General features: G+C 37.8%; 1 protein-coding gene across 1 annotated transcript in view; it reads right to left on the reverse strand.

The window, feature by feature from the left end:
- Nucleotides 1–19,581, reverse strand: part of LOC149218542 (DNA repair protein RAD5A-like) — a 138,567-nt gene that overhangs the window by 20,091 nt on the left and 98,895 nt on the right. Inside the window, exons 7-10 of the mRNA XM_089386581.1 lie at nucleotides 3,736–4,014; nucleotides 3,297–3,497; nucleotides 2,281–2,374; nucleotides 2,125–2,196 (exon numbers count right to left, since the gene is read on the reverse strand). Of these exons, the coding sequence (XP_089242707.1) occupies nucleotides 2,125–2,196; nucleotides 2,281–2,374; nucleotides 3,297–3,497; nucleotides 3,736–4,014 (646 nt within the window). The remainder of the gene's footprint in view (nucleotides 1–2,124; nucleotides 2,197–2,280; nucleotides 2,375–3,296; nucleotides 3,498–3,735; nucleotides 4,015–19,581) is intronic.

Raw genomic sequence — 19,581 nt, forward strand, 5'->3', positions numbered from 1 at the left:
AGATTTAGATTCCAGCCCTCACTTGTCTCCAAAAGATGGCTTCCCACCAGTGGCTGCGTCAAAAAGATAGGTTACAATCAGGATTTTGTCACCTATAGCAAGAAAAGATAAAATGATTGGCTAGGGTGGAATCTTTCACCACTGAAACCAATAAAAAAAAAGCGTCTTAAAACCCTCCAAGAGCCTCAGCCCAAAATTAAGAATAATAACAATCCATGATGATCATAATGACTCTCCTCCATTCCTTATATAGTTTCTCTTTGGGCGTTTGTCCTCCTAACTTCAAATTGAGTGACTTGCAAGTGTCCTTCCATTCACCCGAATTTAATTTTTATTATCTAATGTTACTTAAGTAACATTAAATAATCATTTCCCCCTTTTGAAATGACTATTGTCTATAGGGTTAGATAGGCTACGTCTTTCATTAAGCAATTAATTCAAAGAGGACATTACAAAATCTCCAAGCAAGAGAATTTGATATTATATATTAGAAGATTGTTTTGTCAAGATACTATAATATTGTTTAAGATCAACTTATTCTTATGTAGTTTAGTCATATATGTCTCTTACACATGTATGCACAAGAGATCAGAAAGTCATGATTCTATCTTGTACAAGTGATACAATAGTCTTATGATGGTGTTATCAAGGCAGCTTTTATGGTTTCATCTGTTGATCACTAGAACTTTCAAAATTCTTGTGGAGGGCATGTGAATGCTTCTATCTTGGGTTTGCCCTAGGAGGCCTATTGTGATTGATGTTGAAGACTTGTATATTGTAATTTGTATCTCTATTGAACATTGATTGACTAATAGAAGAAAATTGATTTTGTGTTTTCCCCCTTGTGGGGTTTTGCCCTAGTCTTTGACCTAAATCCTGGTGTATTTATTTTGTATGCTTTTCTCCTATCGTTCGTTATTGTTCTGTTGCATTGTTGACGTTAATGTTCTCTCTACATAATTGCTAATGGTGACATGATGTTATGGGATGAATGTAATGTGAAAAATGTTGAAAAAAAATGCAATTACCTAAGATAGAGAGAAATCTAGCCCTAAAATTAACAATAATATCATGATTCAGAAAGATCCCAAACGAGTTGAAGTGAAGACATTCTCAGATGTTGCAGTTCAAGCGACAAAAAATTCAAGTGAAGATCAAGTGATTAACCAAGCACCATCAATGCATGAAGGCAATCAAATACCTCAAGTAAATCGAGAAATCACCATAAATAGGATAGTAGAAAATTATATTACAAGAACTCCTTATCAACACCCAAATCATAAAAACAAACATCTCAACCAGTTTGCATATCCATGTCACTCAACCCAGAAACAACTAACTTATGTTCCAAAGAATATCAATATCAGCGTAATCCAATTTTATGAGAACAATTCATCCCAAGTTTCTAGTATCTGCAAGATTCCATGGATGATTAATTCGGGATGGTAGGATCATGTTGCAATGCAACAATTTTGTACCACTCTCAGCAGTTCATATCTTCTTGTATCATCAAATGTGACAGTTCCAAGAATTGAGAAGGACAGGAAGACATTACGAGGCAAAAATAGATACTGAGGCTTTTCAACAATAAGCTTTGAGGACAAGTTTTTTCTAAAGGGGAAGGCAGTGTTATGAACATAATTTATATAAACTAACATAAATAATAATTAACAAAGCATAATTAGTTATAAAGGGCCTGTCCCAAAATACATGACTCTTTATGAAAGAGCGTCTGCCTAGGTATGTAAACAAGGCCCTCTCATTTGTAACCACAATATATCATATCTATTGTACATTCAAACATTCTTATATAATCATAATACTTGTCCTATAAATGGATATATAAATATCCCAGATATCTGAATATTCTTGAATATCCAAATTTTGTTCGTTTTACTCTGAAAACTGTATTACAAAAATCAGCTTTGAGACTCAAAAATATAAAGCTTTAACACAAGAGCATAGAAAATAGTGTTGTGTATAGTGTCTAGAGTGCATTAGAAATAGGTCATAAAAAATTATCTATACTTTCATATAAAAAGAACTGTACCAAAAAGAAAAAAGAAAAAAGAATCCTTGAACATGCTCACAATGGAGAGAGAGAGAGATGGGGAGGGAACAAACCAAGAGAAAGACATTAGATGCTGCAGTAAGATTTATGCCTACACCGCCAGCCTTCAAGGAGATTAGCATCACCTGTAGTTGCAATTGGAGCATATATAAACATCCAACTCAATTTCTAAACAGCATGCATCCAACCCAGAAAATGACTCATCTTACCAAAATGCTAGGATTCTCACTGAACTCCCGTATCACTCTTTCACGCTGTTGTTGACTCAATGTCCCATCCAAGCGGACAAACTGAAAATTCATTCTGCAGTTTCAATCTGAAAACTATTTAGGAAAATGACATACCATAGAAAAATTTGAAATGCTGCTTATATTACTTCATGGAACCAATAAGTACATCAAATGTCAAGATCATACAAACAACGGACCAGGAAATTCCCTCCCTAAAAAAGCCAAAAAAAGCAAGTATTTGCTCCCATGCACCAAGACAAAAGGGATCAACATCACGATGAAAAACACTAAATTTGAGGGCTGACATCAGACATGACATCACAACTAAAGACACCAAGTTTGATGACTGACATTGGAGATGACATAGCACTAGAATTGTGATGGTTGCCATCAAATATGACAATATGTCTAGGGAAAATACTGTCTAGTGCTTCTTTTATATGCTAACCTTAATTTCTCTTACTTTCTTTTTAGGTCTGCTGCAAAGGGTCAAACTATGCCTCTAACTCGTAAGTGCAGCATTAATTTCTAAGCGTGTAAGGCCAACTTTGGCCTTGAAGATTCTGTATTCAGAATTTCAGATGGTGTTGATAAAAATTGAGGTTTTTACTGGAGACAACATTCAAGGAATATTCAGGAAAAAATTCAGTGAGGAAGGGCATTGAAAATCTAACATGGAATTTAAGCTTTATGCCACACGATTTACACAACAGAGATATATTCACAACAGTTGATAATTTCCAGAAACAAGAGTTGATTAAAGCAAAATGATTTCCGCTTGAAGATCATTAGAGAAACATTGCCACTCAAAACTCCCTTGTTCTGTGAGAGAAACTACATAAATAAAGTACTTAAACAAAATTTGTTCTCCAATACAACTACAACTTGGATCATCTCCTGAGGTCATATTACTTCTTGTTAATGGATTGCTTGATCTTTGTTAAATTTGATATAAATTTGGAGTAAAATGACTCGCAAAAACTAAATCAACATACCTGCAAAGAGGTATTTGTAGCAAGTCTAGAAAGGCTGTCCACTGACTGAATACAATGCTTTTAGATCCCAGTGATCTGAGATCTTCAAGCTGCTGTAGAAGAGCTGAAACCTTGGATGATTCAGTCCAATTATTCTCAATATCTACTTGAAACCGGCTTTCTGTCGGAGCAGTGATAAGATCCTGCCTTGTTAATGCCTTCCTGCAAGTGAATATAAGATATGCAAGAACAAATGTAGTTAAATGAATTAGAGCCATTTTGCTATGATACAGCCCCTTCTAAAAGCAAGTATCCATAAGGGTCTCTATGGAATGTAGAGATACTGCAGGAAATAAATCATAGTTTTACAAGTATCCATAAGGGTCTCTATGGAATATAGAGATACTGCCAGATATAAATCATAGTTTTACAACATACTACATGATATAAATCCGATTACCTGCATATAGGACAAGAGCCACTCATAGTAGTGCGCCAACTTGCAAGAAGACACTCCCGACACATACAATGTGCACAAGGAGTGAGCACTGCATCTTCAACTGCTTCAAGACAAATCGGGCACTCTGCCTTTTCCCCTCTACGGAGTTCTTCAACCACCTCTTGAATATAAGCTTTTGAAGGTGCAGAATCAGATTCCCCATTTGTAGCTGGCTGACCTTGTTTAAGAAATCGTTTTGCCAGCTTATTCAAATCAGAATATTCTTGTGTATCACCACGGCTGATGAGAATAAAGTCAATGGTCAGGCATCTATGATCAATAACTTTCAACTCTACATGTACTTAATCAATTGAATACTAGAACGTCATAAGCAAGTTCCATCAAAGTATAGTGCCATAATGTATTGTGTAGATGTCTTTTACTAAAGTCTAAAACAATGACCCTTCCTTGACACTTGATGGTGGCTACAAAATCTTCCTGAATAGACTCAAAATTAAATGAATTTTTGTTAGTAAAATTTAGAACTCCATAAGTGAGTCCAAATTAATTGTTGACAATATATTTACGAAGATTGAAAATATTCAATGGTAAGGACTTGAACTTACAATAAATATCAAGATGCAAAACATTCAAAATAAGGCCTTTAACGCATACTATATACAAAGCAAAAGCTTCATATCTACTTTGTAGAAGACAACATATCTACGCTATGCATAAGCATGGAATATATCATAAATTACACCTCATAATACCAGTTGTCTAGTGAAATGTAAAGAAGTAACGTCAATTAGTGAGGAGGAATAGGGAAAACATAAATATGCATCCAGTAATTCTCATGTATCATCTCATTCGACGCCATCAACAACAGTATACATCAGAAACAACAGTGAAAAAATTGACAAACCATTGCAAACATTAAAAAATATAAATAATTTCATTTTCAATTTTTTTAAAAACAAATTAAAAACCATCAAATAATCACATTACCACATAAATAAGAAAAAAGCACTCATATATAAGATGTCAAATAATACATCAAGCAGTAATTATCAATATTGAACCCTGTCTAGTCAAGATTCGAAACTGAATACACAATACAAAGTTGCATCAGATATATGATAAATGTATTTTATCATCATGAGTCATTTATAACAATTAACTGGCAGCCAGCTATTGATGCCCTCTACCTCTTCTACAAGCAAAGGTAATGGCATGTCATCTCGTAGGTCTTGTGGCCAAAGACGAATGACTACTAGTGGGTATCTCACTGTGTCAAATATGCAAATTAAGTTGGCACATTAGCTTCTTCACTCTGAGTCACCTCCCCTTTTAATGGTTGTGATTCAGCCTCCCCTGTCCCCAGATCTTGATCCTATAACCACTTGAGTACCTCCTCAATAATAGGCCTATTGGTCTCCACTCTCCACTCAGACACGGTGTCAATGTTCTCCAAGGAAATGGTATCCACATCAGTAGATATTTCAAGTTGCTTCACCCAAAATGGGAGATTGTAGTAGAGATACCATATCATTAAGGCATTGATACTTTAAACTTGTAAGCAGTGTTCCCTGGGGACGCAATTCCCTCAACTGGAAAATGCGTCCCCGCGCTTCCTTGCGCTCCAGAGACGCAGGAACGTCTGGGATACGTTTCCCCACATTCCCAAATAACGGAAACACGAGGAAACTCGAAAAGGGGGTGTTTCCTCCCAAAAGAGGAAACTTTTCCTGCATTTCCAAAAAAAATTGAGGTCAAATCCCTAAACAAATTTATAAAATATTATAAATATACTATGAATCAATAGAGGGGAAAGGTTTTTTTGGTTATTTCATATTTGAAGGGACCAACAACACGATGGGATGTTGATCCAAAGGATCATGCACAAGTAGATATTGGGGGGACTTGATGAGACAGATGGGATTGGTTGGTCTGCCATTTAACATGTTTGAGAATGCAAGTGATTCTGATTCAAATGGTGACATGGTTGATCCTGATTTATTCATGGAGCATTTGAATGCAGAGTCTAGCAGGGCATTGCCTTGAGCAATTATGCTCATTTGTCATTTGATATGTTCTCATGTTATCTGCTTTTCTGTTTCAGACTTCAGTTGTAGACTTGCTTGTTTTGAATCTTCATATACAATATATTAGACTTGACTCTAAAAATTTGAATCTTGATGCATCAGACTTGACTTTTATTTCAATATTCAGTATTCACAATCGGAACATCAATATGGTTTAAAGTTTTATTTTCATTGTACAATGTTATAGTCACATGTATGATTATATCAATGTTATGGTTTAAATTTTTATTTTCATTGTACAATGTTATAGTCACATGTATGATTATATCAATGTTGCACGACTCGTACTCGTATACGACTCATCGCAGCATTGACTCATCGACTCATATAAGACTTGCGAACGACCCTTATAAGACTCGTCAAAATACAATTAAAAAAAAAAAAACTTAAAATTTGGTAAATTTTAAGCACAAAAAAGAAACTAATGACAATTCCAATCCTTATAAGTTATAAAAACCACAATATATGCAATAATTCATAACATCATCTCATATCTATAAAAGTACAACATAACATATTCAATTTTTGTAAGCAAAACATTTAGATACTGAATAAGAAAAGGACTCATGATTCCATAATTAAAATAAAAAATGTCAACAAGTTCAAAATTCAAATACATATGTCATAAATAATAAATGATTGTCTCATAACAATCTTAGAGTCTCATCACTCATGGACAACCACGCCTAAAATAAGCCCCTCGTGGAGCTAGTGGTAACATCGAAAGAATAAAGCCACTGTGAGGCAGGTGTATTTGGAGTCTCCATTTGAGATGGAAAACTAAAGATATACTCGGCCTCTTCATCAAGCCAACTCAAATCATGGGCCTCCTCCTCCACAACCCAATCAGACTCTAATCAATAGTATCCAATATTGGATCTGTATCCTTTGGTTGCACTTGTTTTGTGAGCATTCGAAGGTTGCAGTAGATAAAAACCAACTTCTCCAACCTCTCATGCTCCAACCTGTTTCTCTTTTTGTTGTGGATGTGCTCAAACACTGACCAATTGCGCTCCCAAGAAGAAGCACTACAGGGTTGACTCAGAACTCTGATGGTGAATTCTTGTAATTGTGGTGCCTCAGTGCCACAATCTATCCACCAATGAGCTGTAAAAAATAACAACAAAGATTATCAGTTTTCAATGCCAAACATATAAAAGAGAACTAGCAAAATTACAAGCGAAGTTCTAACGATTTGCACTTACAAGGCATTTTCTTGTCCTTGAGACGGTGGCTTGAGTTGAATCCAAACATGCTAGATGCTTCCTTGTACATATCTCCTTGTATGTTGAATTGGTCCTGAATATCTTGATCCGGGAACATCTTCTCAATGCATATCATGACACGTCTCATCATCTCAGGATCTCTTTGAATGTTAGACCCCTCATTATAGAATAAGCTCGAATTGAGATATGCTCCTGCTGCATGCAATGGTGAATGTAGTTGCATGTCCCACCTGGAATCAATAATTTTCCAAATAGGGAAATATTTAGATTCATTTCCCTTATAGAAAGTCGTGCTGGCCTCTTTGGCCCTGTCCATGCCCTCGTAAATATATCCCATTGCAGGTTTCTCTCCATCCATCAATCTCAAGATTTTCACATGGGGCTCAGTGAAGTTGATAATCTCAATGACTTTGTCCCACAAACTATCAACAAAGACAGATGTTTTCACAGACATTGTGTCTGGTTTTGTGCTATCTTTCCAAAATACCCATTGTTGGCTACAAAACATTCTTCTCAAAGCTTGGTACTCATACAAAAGGCTTTGGAGGGAAAGAAAGTTTGTAGCAAACTGTGTGACATCTGGGCGGCTAAGCTCACCCTGTGTGAATTCCCTTATAAGGTTCAACACCCAAGCATGATTATAAATATACTGGGTAATATGCTTTCATTCTTGCACAACATCTTGCACCCACTTCGACTTCTCAGTGTCCTATAACATCAAGTCTATGCGATGGGCAGCACATGGAGTCCAAAAAATGGTAGGACATTTGGCACAAAAAAACCTTCCAGCTGCCACATAATTTGCTACATTGTCAATGATTACTTGGAAAACATTTACAACTCCAACTTCCTCCACCACATCAGCCAACAATGAAAAAAATCAAATGTGCATCTTTTACATTTGCAAATGCATCAATGAATTTTAGGAACATGGTTCCTTTAGGGAAGCTACAACAAAATTTATTATTCTTCTACCCCTCTGATTTGTCCACCCATCAGACACAATTGTACAACCTGTAAATTTCCATGAGTTTTTAATGCTCTCCAATTGTTCCTTGACACACTCAAGCTCCTCATCTAGCTCTTCCCCCTAAACTACATTATAAGATGGGGCTTTGTATCCAAGGCCAGCGCTTGCAATGGCATCCACCATGGGCTGATAAAAATAAGACTTTGCATAGTTGAATGAAACATTGTTATGGCACCAAAACCTCCTCACTGCCATATCTGCCTCCTTTTCTTTTCATTGAAACTGTCCAAGGTTGGTTGAGATCCTAGAGTTGTACGAGGACTGAAGAAAGAAGAGGTTATACTCTTGTTTGCCAGATCACTTGAGGAAGAGTTACCAATACCTGGACTTTGAAACTGTGTTTCACTCTAAGATGATGATCTACCTATCCCAACAATCTCATCCTTACTTCTTGCCCTCTTAGAACTTGCTTCTTTAATGGATTCCAAAGCAGCTACCATTTCAGTGGTGACTTCATAAGGGAAACTTGGACAACATCCCACACCCCAAGAATTCTAGCTAGGTGGCATTTCAGCTTGTTTATGTCGGCATGCATTGTGGCATTGCAATAATTGCACTTGATATTGTGGTCATTACCGGCAATGATTCGTTGACCATGTGCCCATGCCGGATCATGAGACAGTCTGAAAACTTTTGGTGGCATGGTGACAAAATCTTGAAGAAAAAAATAATTTGGTTTTAAATTTTTTTTTGGGTTTTGATTTTTTTTTTTTTGCAAAAATTTTTGGCTGTGTGGCTGAGAAAATCAGCCACACAACAGCCCTGTGTGGTTGAGAAACTCAGTCACACAGCGGCCCTGTGTGGCTAAGAAACTTAGCCACAAGCAACCCCAAAAATAAAAAAACAAACAAACAAACAAACAAACATTGCAAACATTAAACAAAGAACCAAAAAAAAAAAAAAAATACATGGAAAACATTCTAACTAGGTTCATGAAGCCTATCTGAAGCTTACTCTGATCCGATGAAGCCTCCTCCAACAACTCCTTTAGCTTCACTCTCAACACTCACACAAATTAGCCAAACACTCAAATGACAAGTGAATGAGAAATGGAAGGGAGAGAGGTGCTCATAAAGCATTGTTTTCCCTCCAATTTCCCTTTCCCTCCACCTCATTTACAAAAAAGAATAAAAAAATCAAAATTTTGGATGTTTTGTGAGTTTTCATATTGGACGAGTCCTATACAGGTCTGATAGGGTTCTAATGGGCTACCCGCGAGTTTGATGCAAGTAGTCGGTTCTTATGGAAACCCTGTCGGCTCCGAGTCTAGACCGCGAGTTCCGTGCAGGTGACCCAACCCAGCCATAGACCCGCCCTTACCCGCGGGTTTAAAACAGGTGGTGCTTCACTGGATTATATCATGCTTTTTGTTTTAAATTTGTTTCAATTATATGATTCATCAATTTATCCTTCATGATGTAAGTGTTATATAATGATAAAGACAGTTAAATTATAAAATTTCAATGATATATTTATAATTTTTAGTATTTTACTATTTTTGTCGGGGTCCCTAATGTTAAAGACCCCGATATCCCCCCACGTTTCCTAAAAATTGGTGGGGAGTTTTTGCATAGGCCGCTTCTGTGTTTCCCTGATCCCCCGTCCCCACCTCTCAGAAACTTGATGGAACTATTTAATGAGTCTTGAGAGTCATAATAACATAAATGAGTCTTAAGGATCATAGAAAATATGGGATCATAAAAATTTTAGAAATATATAATAAAAATTGCTATCATGTAGCATTTTTTTTAATACACTTCATAAACACTAGCAACGCGCAATATACCGCCGAGACACACGACACTCAAAAAACCATGTCCCTCCCCCCGCCCCCGCCCCCGCCCCCGGATTCAGTTTTCAAAACTAGCTTATCCCCCTTGATGTCGTTTGATGATGTGAGTTTGTGGGACTGCCACCGGACAACAGAGCATCACATCGCCCAATTGCAGAGGTGAAATGGTGGAGAGGTAAAGTAATAAATAAACCAAGTGGCATCCAAGTGGCACAAAACAATTGGTCCACGTGCCATGAGCATGAGAACAACGTCAACTATAATCAATAAGCAAGAATCAGTTCATATTTTTCAAAAATAAACAGTGTTTGTCTAATCAAATCATGCCACATGTCTCAAAATGGTTGGAATAATCATTAAAGGGTAAAAGGCACTTCTTTGTATCATTCTGCTCGAAGCAAACTGTGCAATTTGTCTCCATAGTCGTCTGACAATGTACACAGTTGATTGTAGCAGATTACTAGTAAAGTCTAAAATCTTGCATCCATTTCTTTCAATAAACATGGAGATTAAAGTGACAAAACCCCTGTCTTCAAATTCTTCGCGACCTATGAATTTTGAAGACTTGCCATTAATAGATCGGGAAGCAAAGGCACAAGAAACTCCATATGAATTTCGCCTGTATGAGCTCAGGTTGTGGGCTTTTCAATGTTTTCAAGACCAACGAGACATTTGTTTGGCTTGGAAATCCTATTTAGCTCAGTTTATCATTCCCCGGACCCACCCTTACCCTAAATTCATCTCCTAGTGTGCTAAGCATTATTTACCGTGCAAGAGAACTATTGTATCCAAGAATGGAGTTGTCTTGTTCCATATCAACCCCTCATCCACTCAAGAAATGTTGAAGATAGTACTCCCCAATCAAACACAACACTTGAATAAGATTCCCTAAGCGAAAGTTATAAGGAGTTGACCTCTGAGGAAAAGGATATTGTCCTTGAATCTTTCTTATCTTTGGATTCCCAATTACCAGAGAGTTCCCCTCCTTACCATTCAAACATATTCCTTGAGATGTCTACACAAATTATATCCCACTATCACCACTGCCACTACCTTACCTCCTGCGTTTTATGGATTTTCACCAATGGGATGCTTCCCTTTAGATAAGTCACCTATAATAGGTATGCTAGGTTCAAGAATCAAGGTGACAAGAGAGGCTTATATAGAGGATGGCTCTTCTTAAGTACAAGGCTCAATCAAGTGAATAAAAGAAACTCGCATCATCTAGTAAGGCCTTATTAGGGCACAATTGATCTAGGGCTTGAGATATAGCAAGCCAAATGGACTAGCCTGGAATCAAGAGGCCAAGAAAATGCTTCCAACAATGAATACCAGAGATCTAATGGAAGAAGAAACCTTTAATAAGCCATCAAATTGAAACCTAAGGCTAACAAGGGTTTCCTAGGGCAAAATCTACCTGTGGCAAGACAAATAAGCCCTAAAATGGATAGATTGGCCACCAAAGGGAATTGATTTTGAGGCAATCAAGTCTCCCCTTAGTGTTGAATCCTTCCACAAGCCAATACTCAACCTCTAAATCAACTCGCACCCTAGCCCTAGTTAGCGGTTTGAACTTGAGAGGGCCAAAATCATAAATAAGAGAGGGAAATTGAATTTGGGGATGAATTTATGGGTCATCACAAAATTAAAAAGGCCAATGCCTAGTTCTTGAGATGATGGAGTCTACATAGGTGAAAATTTGCTAAATTTTTGTCGTTGTTGGGAAGGAATTGAGTCAACCTCCTCGTAATCCGAAGCTTAAGCTTCATTCCTTGGTTGAGCTTAGCCCATACAGAAGGATAAATCTGCTCATATGGCGACTCCTTTGGAAGAAGAAGACGTAGTTCTTCATTGAGCCTCAAAAGTTTCAATGCTTGTAGGATGAAGCAAGCATCTCTCAAGGCATTTTGAATTGACTATGGTGACTCCACAAATGGTTATGATGAAAGACTCATGCCAATGGATGTTGAAAATTGTAACTAGTTTTGATCTTCATTATGATGTAATTGTAATCATGACATTGTATATTCTTTATAAAGAAAGAAAAATGAAAGAAAAAGAAATTATATTTATTTTGGAGTATGGGTTTCATACTCAAGTTTGAGTCAAAATCATGTTCTTAGTGCTTTTAGGTCTTTCTAGGTCTTTCAAGGATAAAGAATAATATGGGTCATGTGTCATAGTCCCATTTGGACTCATCGTAGTGATGGAAAATACTTATTTTATCTTGTAAAAGCCATGGATAAGCCCAAGACCAAGTCAGCCCAAGAGCAATGACAAGTCAGCATAAGGGAGAGGTATTCGACCCACAAGCAAGGTTGTAAATAGGAGGGAGCTCGAACTCATTTGGATACTCATCTCAAGCAAGTTTGATCTGCAATAGCGAAGGTAAAAAAGAGTAGTTGGAGGATGAAGAAGAGGAGTACAAGTCGAAATTTGTCAAGGATTATCTTTCTCTTTGTCTCGCTAGAGTTTGTGAAGCTACCAGCTACAAGAAGCCGAAATTCTGAAGCCATTGTAGGGGGCCAAAATTGCAGGTCCGAAATTCTGTTGTTGGGGTCGAAGTTGCAGTAGTTGTGTTGCAGTATCAAAGTTTTGAAGTTGTTTTGAAGCATATCTTGTTGGGGGTCGGTTTGGGTCTTTAAGTGTTGGTTGGCTTTGGTCTTTGGGTGTTGGAAGTCTCTATGTAAAGCAGATTTTGAAGAAGAAGAGAAGCATTTTTGGGTGGAGGGGTTTTGCCTTGACTTGGAATCTATATCATGTGTACTTTGTCTCTTTGTGATCTTGTTTTTGGCAATTGCTTGATGAACAGAATTAAAGAAGTAATGAAAGAACATCTAGCAGCACAAGTAATTATCAAGTTAAGGAAAACAAGTTATAATATGCAAGTCTCCAGATTTTCCAACATTGTATCAGAGCTAAGGTGCAAGGAGAATGAAGATCACATCTTTGTTGGTACTATGGCAAGGGCTATAAGGAAGGGTTTTAAGATTCTTAAAAATCTCCCTATCTCTATCAAGAACAACATATTCAAGATAATCTCCAAACTTGCAAAGGAAGTAACATATGGAAGTTTGCTCTTTGCTTTATCCAGCACATTTAAGGACAAGAATGTAAGGCTTATTGATAGTGGTGCCTCCAGACATATGATGGGAGAATGCAGTTAACTCCAAACCCTATCTAAGGGTATCTCATCTCACTCCATCGAACTTGGAGACAACAAGTGCTATCCAGTGAAAGGCACTGGGTCTACATCGTTGTAGCTCGAATCAAGTGGAAACGTTCACCTCAACAACATCTTATATGTCCCAAGTTTGAAGACAAATCTACTTTCTATTTCTTGTCTAGAGGGTAAGGGTAATATTGTTGCTTTTGTTGATGGCAAGGTTTTGGTTTGGCATAAGGGCTCTAGTATTAATGAAGCAAGGGTGATTGGGGTTCGTGAGGGAACATTGTATAGACTCTATACACCTCTAGCTCAAGCCCTAGTAGAAGTAAGTCCTTTCAAACTATGGCATAGAAGGTATGGGCACCTTCATTATAAGATTTTGCGATCTATGAGTCAAATGGTCAATGGCATCCCCGAAATAAAGGATGATCATGAAGGAACTTGTAAGGGATGTGCTCTAGGCAAGAATGTAAAAAAACCATTTGCAAGTAGTGAAACTAGAACTAAAGAAATTTTGGATCTCATACACACAAATGTATGTGGACCTATGGCAGTTAAGTCTCTTGGTGGGCATCAGTACTATGTAACGTTCATTGATAATTACTCAAGAAAGACTTGGCTATAATTTCTCAAGAACATGGACGAGGCATTTGAAAAATTTCAAGAATTCAATAATGAAGTGGAAAATCTAACCGAGAGAAAGATCAAAACTTTAAGGTCACATAATGGTGGAGAATAAACCTCCAAAGAATTAAAAGCTTTCTACAAGGAAGCAGGAATCAAGAGGGAGCTCATAGTTCCCTATAATCCTAAACAAAATGGCGTAGCAAAAAGGAAGAATCGTATTATTGAAAAATGTGTCAGAGATATGTTGCACAATATTCCTCAATTCCTATGGGGTGAAGCATGTATGATAGTTGTTTACTTGCAAAATCGAAGTCCTCATAGGATCCTCAACAACATGACTCCAAAAGAAGCATTTAAAGGAAAGAAGCCAAGTGTGGATCATCTTCGTATATTTGGGTGTCCTGTTTATATTCATGTAACCAAGGATAATAGTAAGAAGTTACCAGTCTAAGGGGCATATTTGTTGGGTATAGTGCTTCATCTAAACCATACAAAATATATATTAAGGAGGATCATCGAATTGAGGTAAGCAGAGATGCCATCCTTGGTCAAAGCATAGCTTACAAGAAATTGAAGGATGTTCCAGTAGACTTTGATGAAGAAGAAGTTCCTATCTTTGAGGATATCTCTAGGGGTAATGGTGCTCAAGAACCTAGACCTACTCAAGAAGATGTTGAAGGTCCTTGTGAGCCTATACAACTAGTAATTGTTCCAGAAAATTGGAAGAGGCATGTTTGGTTGAAAACTACTCTTCAAGAGGTAGAAGGACATACAACACCATGGACATCCAGGGAAAGTAAGAGACCGAAAAGGTCTTCAGGATATGATGCATACATGACAAGGTTGATTAAGGCAAAGCCTTCCTCCTATGAGGATGCAACTAAGCATCAAAAATGGAGGAATGTAATGTAGGAAGAATACCAATCCATAATGAAGAACGATGTATGGGAGATTGTCCCTAGGCCTAGTGACAAATCGATAGTCACTTCAAAATGGATTTATAAGATAAATCACACTGCAGATGGGAGCATAGACAAATACAAAGCAAGGTTTGTAGCAAGGGGCTTCTCACAGAAAGAAGGGATTGATTATGAGGAAACCTTTGCTCCCACGGCTAGGTATACAACAATAAGATCACTTGTTTCGTTGGTTGCTTCTATGGGTTGGAACATTCATCAAATGGATGTCAAGATAGCTTTTCTGAATGGGACCATTGATGAGGAGGTCTACATAGAGCAGTCTCAAGGATTTGAAATAAACCAGAGGGAAACTCATGTCTGCAAGTTGAAGAAGGCTCTATATGGCTTATAGAAAGCGTCGAGAGCATGATATGCAAGAATGGATGCATACCTCTTTAAACTTGGTTTTACCAAGAGTACATCAGATCCTAACTTATATAGTATATATCAAGGTGGTCCAAGATGAGCCAATTATAATACTCTTGTATGTGAATGATCTACTAGTTACAGGTGTTGATTTTGGGTAGCATTGGATGTGCTCTAGCTCCGAAATTTGGTGGAGGGGCTAGAACACATGAGATCTCCAGAAGAACCTAAAAATCGTTTGGAGAAATTCCACCCGGATGAGGAGTTATTAGAATAATTAATATTTTTAATGGGTTCCTAAGTCTAAACTTAGGAAAATAAGAATATTAATGTGTATTAATAAAAATATGGTGAGATGGTTCTAAGTGACGAGGATCAAGCTTGTTTTAATCTTAGCCATTGATTAGAGATTAGATCACGGTCGTTGATTCATCAACGAGAAAAGTATAAGAGGAGGCTTGAGGGTCAGTTGGAGATTCACTAAAGAGATCAAAGAGTTTGATTTTTTTGACGCGTGGTTTGTTGAGAAAATCGAGCTAGTGGTCTGAGTTGCAGTGAGGGGCAATTCGGCAAAGGGACTTCAGTCCAAGGCCAAGAATACATAGCAGAGGGACAGAGCAGCAGGAGAGACAACACAGCTCTAGAGAGGGTGACACAGAAGCTAGTGGGGCTGACGCAAAAGCTAGAGGGGATGAAGCAGTTCCCTAGAGGCAGCATTGGGGTTTTCTATGGGGCAGAGAGAGTTGCAATTCAGCATATCGACTTCTGAGCAAGGGAGGCTCACTGGGAAGGTGACATAGCTTCTAGAGGAGGTGACGCAGTTCCAGCGCAGAACATAGAGCAGCCATTGCTGCCCAACATTGGGAATAGCAGTTTTCATCTATGGGGTTTGATCATCCAGTTGATGGATTGCCAAAATATCTGTCTCTGGATATAGGTACTTCTGCCAAGCTAATTCTATGTTGGGTGAGCCAGATTTGGCACCCTAGTTGTATTAACAAATCTGCTTAATAATACAAACCCTTTATATGTTGCACCGGTTTTCCCGAATTGGGTTTTTCTGAGGACGATTGTCCAAAAATGACGATGTCCCTTGTGTGATTGTCTCAGTTTATTTCAGTTCATGATCTGTATGTATGTGTAGGCTGCAGTAGTGTTTTTCATCGTTGTTTAAGTAATTAAATAACTTGTTGAATGTAAAGAACAAGTAGGAGATGATAAATCAGTGGTTGCAATAGAATTTCTGATGTGTAGATTCAGAAATTCTCACGACAGGTGGAGCATCATATTCAAGAATGCGAGAAGCAATTAGCTGCAAAATTCAATATGAAGGATCTTGGAATTATGCATTATTATTTGGGACTAGAAGTATGGAAAAAACCAGAAGAGATATATCTTGGTCAAGGCATGTATGTGAGCAAGATGCTTCAAAAATATGGCATGATGGACTGCAAGCCCATGATGACTCCTATGATTTCAAATTTGAAAAGTTAAGGAGTTTAGAATCTAGTCTGGTAGATCTGACTTGCTACAAACAATTGATTGGGTCATGGTTGTACTTGGTGAATACCAATACCAAACATTTGTTTTGTAGTAAATGTCCTCAGTCAATTTCAGATGGAGCTTAAACATGATCATTAGATTGCAGCTAAGCATATCCTAAGGTACTTGTGTGGAACTATACAACACTGCCTCAAGTATACTGGGAATGAAATCCATCCTACAGGTTATACAAATTCAGATTGGGGTGGCAGTGAGATAGAGGGAAGAAGCACAATAGGAGGATGTTTCAGCGTTCGATCTTCGATGGTTTCATGGATGAGCAGAAAGCAAGATACAATTGCTTTGAGTAGTGTTGAAGTTGAATATGTTGTTGCAAGCGAGGTCTGTCGAGAAGCATTTTAGCTCAAGAAGTTACTATCATACTTGTTTGAAGAGCATCTTATCCCTACATGGATAAATTGTGATAATCAAAGTTGCATAAGATTAATGGAAGACTCGGTGTTTCATGCAAACACGAAACATATAAACAACAAGTACCACTGCATCAGAAGCTTGGTACGAGATCGGGACGTAGAGTTGCACTATCTACCTACAGATGAATATGTAGCTGACATATTGACTAAAGCTTGGTTTGGGATATCTCTTCCCTGGTTGAGAGGGAGTGATATCGGATAGTTCTTGTCTTTATGGGTCAAGCACTAGACTAGGACTCACAGTCGTAAGTCTTAGTGAAGGCCATAAAGAAAGAATGGAATCTGAAGGATTGGATAAGCATATAAATTGAAACTTCTTATGGATTGGAGAATCCAAGGAAATAAGTTGGTGACTGATACTCTCTGAGGATGAGGTAGAGCATCCAAGATAAGGGTAGTCGAAGAGGACCGATATTCTTTGAGGATCCAAGTTTGGGAATCCAAGATAAGAATAGTCCTAAAAGGGCATACCTTGTGAACACCAAGATGGGTTATGTACCTTGAGAGGTAGTGTGGCAGCTCACCTTAAGCCTCCCAGCATAATGCTCATAATTAGAGATGAGCTTGTCTAATTAAGGCCTTCAAGGACAATGTTTGTTATGATATAAAGATGTTTGACAAAAGATGGCTTATCAATCCGACTCTTCTTATGAGAATGCTTAGAGATTACGACTCCTTGTACCATGAATACCTCCCTAGTTAAGATGGAGTGTTGAAAATTGTAACTAGGTTCGGTCTTCATTATGATATAATTGTTATCATGATATTGTATATTCTTTATAAAGAAAGAAAAATGAAAGATAAATTATATTTTATTTTGTAGTATAGGTTTCATACTGAAGTTTGAGTCAAAAGCATCTTCTTCGTGCTTTTAGGTCTTCCAGGTCTTTGTAGGATAAAGAATAATATTGGTCATGTGTCGTATAGTCCTATTTGGACTCACTGTAATGAAGGAAGATATTTATTTTATCTTGTAAAAGCCATGGATAAGCCCACGACCAAGTCGTCCCAAGAGCAAGGGCAAGTCAGCCTAAGGGAGAGGTATTCGACCCTCAAGAAAGGCTATAAAAAGGAGGGAGTTGGACCTCATTTGGACACTCATCTCAAGCAAGTTTGATCTGCAACAGCGAAGGTGAAAAAGAGTAGTTGGAGGACGAAGAAGAGGAGCAGAAGTTGAAATTTGTCAAGGGTTATCTTTCTCTCTGTCTTGCTAGGGTTCTAAAGTTGCCAACTACAAGAAGCTGAAATTTTGAAGCAGTTGCAGGGAGCCAAAATTTTGTTGTTGGTGTCGAAGTTGCAATAGTTGTGTTGCAGTATCGAAGTTCTAAAGTTGTTTTGAAGCAAATCTTGTTGTGGGTTGACTTGGGTCTTGAAGGGTTGGTTGGCTTTGGTCTTTGGGTCTTAGAAGTCTCTATGTAAAGCAAATTCTAAAGAGGAAGAGAAGCATTTTCTAGGTTTTCCCTTTGGAGGGGTTTTTCCTTAGCTTGGAGCCTATATCCTATGTACTTCGTCTCTTTGTGATCTTGTTTTTGGCAATTACTTGATGAACATAATTAAAGAAGTAATGAAAGAACATCTCACATCACAAGTAATTATCAAGTTAAGGAAAATAAGTTATAATATGCAAGTCTCCAAATTTTCCAACAATGGATCCTTGAGATTTGTATGAGATGTTCCTTACTTTGGATGTCAAGGAAATTCCTGGATATTAAAAGAATATTGAATGAATTAATTAGAAATGAGCAAACAGCTCAATGATAATACAAAGATATTTACAATAATAGAAACATCAGGTTTCTATGTAGAATATGGAAACAAACAGTTTCATCTAAGAAACTGCTAAAAGAATAAAAATAGCAACAGCTAAAAGACTGAGCATTAAATACTAAATAGGAATATTCTAATACCCTCTAATGCTCAATCTATTTACAACACCAATAGACCCTCGAAATTTTACAAATTTATCAAGACCAAGAGGCTTGGTGAAAATGTCGGCGGGCTGCTCTGTTGTGGGAACATATTGCAACTGAACTGAGCCGTCTTCAACCAGCTGGCGAATGTAGTGGCAATGAGTTTCCACATGCTTTGTTCGTTCATGAAAGACTGGATTCTTGGCAAGTTTGAGCACTCCCTGATTATCACAAAACAAAGAAGTAGGCCCTGTCTGGAAAACATGCATATCTGCAAGCATACAACGAAGCCAAACTGCCTCACAGGATGCCTTAACTGCTCCCCGATACTCTGCTTCTGTTGAGGAGAGAGCCACTGCCTGTTGCTTCTTACTAGTCCAAGTAACAGCACCAGATCCTAGACTAAACACATACCCAGCTGTAGATTTACGGTCATCAACCGAACCGGCCCAGTCAGAGTCAGTGTAGCCACTGAGAATAGGATTGGAGCTGCGAGTATATAAGAGGCCATAATCAGAAGTACCACGCACATATCGTAGCACCCGCTTTGCTGCTATCCAATGATCAGCTTTAGGAGCTGACATAAAGCGAGAAATGTAGCTTACTGCAAAACTGATGTCAGGTCTGGTAGCAGTAAGATAGATGAGACTGCCCACTAATTGCCTGAATAAAGTTTCATCCACAAGGGGAGAGGATGACTGTGTTGA

Source organism: Pinus tabuliformis, chromosome Q (assembly GCF_031772625.1).
Source record: "Pinus tabuliformis cultivar Carrire ecotype Pingquan chromosome Q, CPIR1, whole genome shotgun sequence".
Lineage (NCBI taxonomy): Eukaryota > Viridiplantae > Streptophyta > Pinopsida > Pinales > Pinaceae > Pinus > Pinus tabuliformis.